Source organism: Rhincodon typus, unplaced genomic scaffold (genome assembly GCF_021869965.1).
Source record: "Rhincodon typus isolate 14 unplaced genomic scaffold, sRhiTyp1.1 hic_rhity00004591, whole genome shotgun sequence".
NCBI lineage: Eukaryota > Metazoa > Chordata > Chondrichthyes > Orectolobiformes > Rhincodontidae > Rhincodon > Rhincodon typus.
In genome coordinates this window covers 1-3,107 of record NW_025970229.1, presented here as the reverse complement: position 1 = coordinate 3,107, position 3,107 = coordinate 1, and the positions used below count along the sequence as shown (strand labels likewise).

General features: G+C 38.4%; 1 protein-coding gene across 1 annotated transcript in view; it reads left to right on the top strand.

Moving 5' to 3' along the window:
- Positions 1–2,183, top strand: part of nudcd1 (NudC domain containing 1) — a gene marked incomplete at both ends in the record, with an annotated part of 9,100 nt that extends 6,917 nt beyond the window's left edge. The window contains 2 exons of the mRNA XM_048593923.1: positions 806–986; positions 2,132–2,183. Of these exons, the coding sequence (XP_048449880.1) occupies positions 806–986; positions 2,132–2,183 (233 nt within the window). The remainder of the gene's footprint in view (positions 1–805; positions 987–2,131) is intronic.
- Positions 2,184–3,107: the final 924 nt, after the last annotated feature.

The following is a 3,107-nucleotide window of genomic DNA, read 5'->3' as shown; positions in this document are numbered from 1 at the left end:
TGCTTGGCCTGCTGTGTTCATCCAGCTCTACACCTTGTTATCTCAGATTCTCCAGCATCTGCAGTTCCTACTATCTCTTGTTCATTTAGTGCTTTGTTTTGATTTAAAATAAAATCCTAGCCTTGAAAACTTAAGTTGCTTTCACACAGAAGCTCAAACTGCTACTTGTCTACAGACATGCCATAGAATTACATAAATTCTATAATTCAGAAACGGGCTAATTGGCTCATAGTGTACTGTGGTGTTTATTTTGCTTTGAGTGTTTCACAACATTAAGGCCAGGAGCTGAGTCTGATACTCTGATCTCGTGAGGATTATGTTACCCAGAGCCTGTGCCACACACTCCATGAGTTGATTCCATATTTGTAAGCGTTTTTTTTGGAACTGGTATTTGCAAAGTGTACTACCCAAAGATTTTTCAGAGGACGCTACAACTTTGTAAACTCTGTTTAGAGTACTTCAGTCCTTTCAGAGGTTAGAAGTCAGTGCCTGCAAAATCTGTAAGTGATTCTGTGTGCAAGGAAAGAAAGTCTTGGTGTTTCTGCCCTTAAAGCTTCTGACCTGTTTGTGATATTACTCTGTGTCTGAAATCTCAAATCATTGCAAATTATTCAAAAGCTTCAGCAAAATCTTTATTGTTTCCACCTTCGTGCAATTGTTAAGATCTCAGTGAAGAAGTCTGAAAGTTGTTGTGCAACAGCTCAGTTTCAAGGAAGAGTTTATCAAGCTTGGTGATGCACCTTGTAATGGTTTAGAATGTTTAAATCTACCCTTTGATCTTCTGACCATTCTCTTTCTCTTCCAGATAATGTTCCAACAAGAGCTTGGAGATCCCTTTGTGATAGTCCATAGCCATTCTTATCTGAAAGAGAGTACCCACTCGATAGATGTTGTTTTACTCAAGACAGAGAAGGATGAGTCAAACATCAGAGGAAGTGGGTTCCACTCGGCTGTAGATTGGCTGACCATCACTTGTGCAAATAATGGTAAGTTATCATTTGTTTTCTGTGCTGAAAATGATTGTCCAAAGATATTGCTGAATACAAATTAAAAGCAATGAGGCAGAGCTATAATGTTAGGAATTGACTACTTGAAAGCCTTTCGCACAGATGTAAAATAAAACGGTTCAATATGATTTCTAATAAAGCACCCAAGGATTCAGAGTGACTTAACTAATGATGTATACATTATTTATCTATATTTTCATCCATAGTTTGTACTAAATTTTAGGGATTAAAATTTCTGCTCATAATTTGGTCTCGTTATTCATAATAGGTTTTATTGAGTTTAATGATATCTGATTCCAGGTTAGCAGTTTGGTATTTATGTATAGATGTGTTAAGCTTCAAGAACCAAATCATGAGTGGTTTACAACAACCATCTAAATCCTGTGATTAGATCAGTATCTTGGAATGACTCCGGGGTGCTTGCCCTTTTCTTTTTAAACATAAAGGTTTTATGAGTTGGATTGATTTTGTTGTCACATATTTATATGCTATCAGCATCTGTTGGTACAGATGTTAAATACCAACATGCTAGATGACATTCAGGCTGGAGCATCAAAAATTGTGAGGTTGAGAAACAATTTGCAGCTGGTATTGTAGGAAATTATGCAGCTAGTATGTCATCTACTGTTAATTCAAATTGATTTTCATGCTTCAAAAAAGTTCAAGTTCACCTGTAGTATGTGCTCAAAAATTCGAATGCATCAGCTTAGCAAATCTGTAGGGGAAGTAATGGAACGTTAGGAAGGTGGCTCAGTGATTAACACTGCTGTCTCACAGCGCATAGGACCCACAGTCAATTCCACCCTCTGGCGACTGTCTGTGTGGAGTTTGCACATTCTCCCCATGTCTGTGTGGTGCTCTGGTTGCCTCCCACAGTCCAAAGTGTGCAGGTTAGGTGGGTTAGCCATGCTAAATTGCCCATAATAACCAGGGATGTGCAGGCTTAGGTGGGTTAGATGCGAGAAATGCTGGGTTAATGGGATAGTGTAGGGGAATCGTCTGGGTGGGATACTTGATGGGCCAAATAGCCTACTTCCACACAGTAGGGATTCTGTGATTCTAAAGATGTTACATTTCCATGGCATAACCTTTTCTTGTTTTTGCTTTTCTTTTTGTTTTTCAAGTTCCACTTTTTCAAATGTTTGATCATGCATTTTATCTTGATGACCAGTCTTGGTATGTTTCAAAATTGCTCAGCCTCCATTGCAATCAGGTGGAGAGGATTGTCCTACCTAGCTCCTGATGTTGATCAAGAAGTTGAATGAACACTGAATTTTACTCTTCAGGATTCAATTTGTATTGGGATTTTAAAATTAGTCAATTTTAAAAAATTGATTCAGGGGAAGTAGACTTTGTTGGTTGGGCCTGACCATATTGCCCTGGAAGAAATTGTTCTCGGAAGCAGGGAGTTCCAGAATCTTGACCCAGCCAAAGGAATATCAATATATTTCCAAGTCAGGCTGATTGGCTCGGAAGGGAATTTACAGGTTCCATGTATCAGCTGCCCTTGTCCTTCTAGATGGTAGTAGTCATACGTTTGGAACATGCTGTCTAAGGAGCATTGGTGAATTTAAATTAAGACGTGAAATAAGCAAAGGACTTTCAATGAGCTGTATATTTAATTATTCTAAATTAACCGACAATTCAAATTTAATAACTTTGTTCAATGTTTCAGTTTTATGAAACACTATCAGTAGAATAGTGGCTGATTCATAACAAATGCAGACCTCTTGTTTAATTTTTTCTTTATATCATTAATTTGTATCACTTTTTTTTGGGGAAAAGGGAATAGGGAGCACAGAAGAGGCCAGATACAGTAACATCAGAGTTCTTAGTGTTGTAGAGTTGGCGAATGTTACAGAGAGCGAGCAGGTTAAAGGCCATACAAGGATGAATATTTTAAAACCAAGGCTTTGCTGAGCTAGGAATCGATGATGGTCAGTGACCACACTGTCCTCAGGAGGTGGAACTTGATGCAAGTTGGCTCAAGAATACCAGAGTTTGATATGAGTTTAAGTTTAAGTTCCTTGCAGGTGAAGGATGGGAAGCCAGCCAGGAGAACATTAAAATAGTCAGGTCCTGAGGTAATTAAGATGTTTG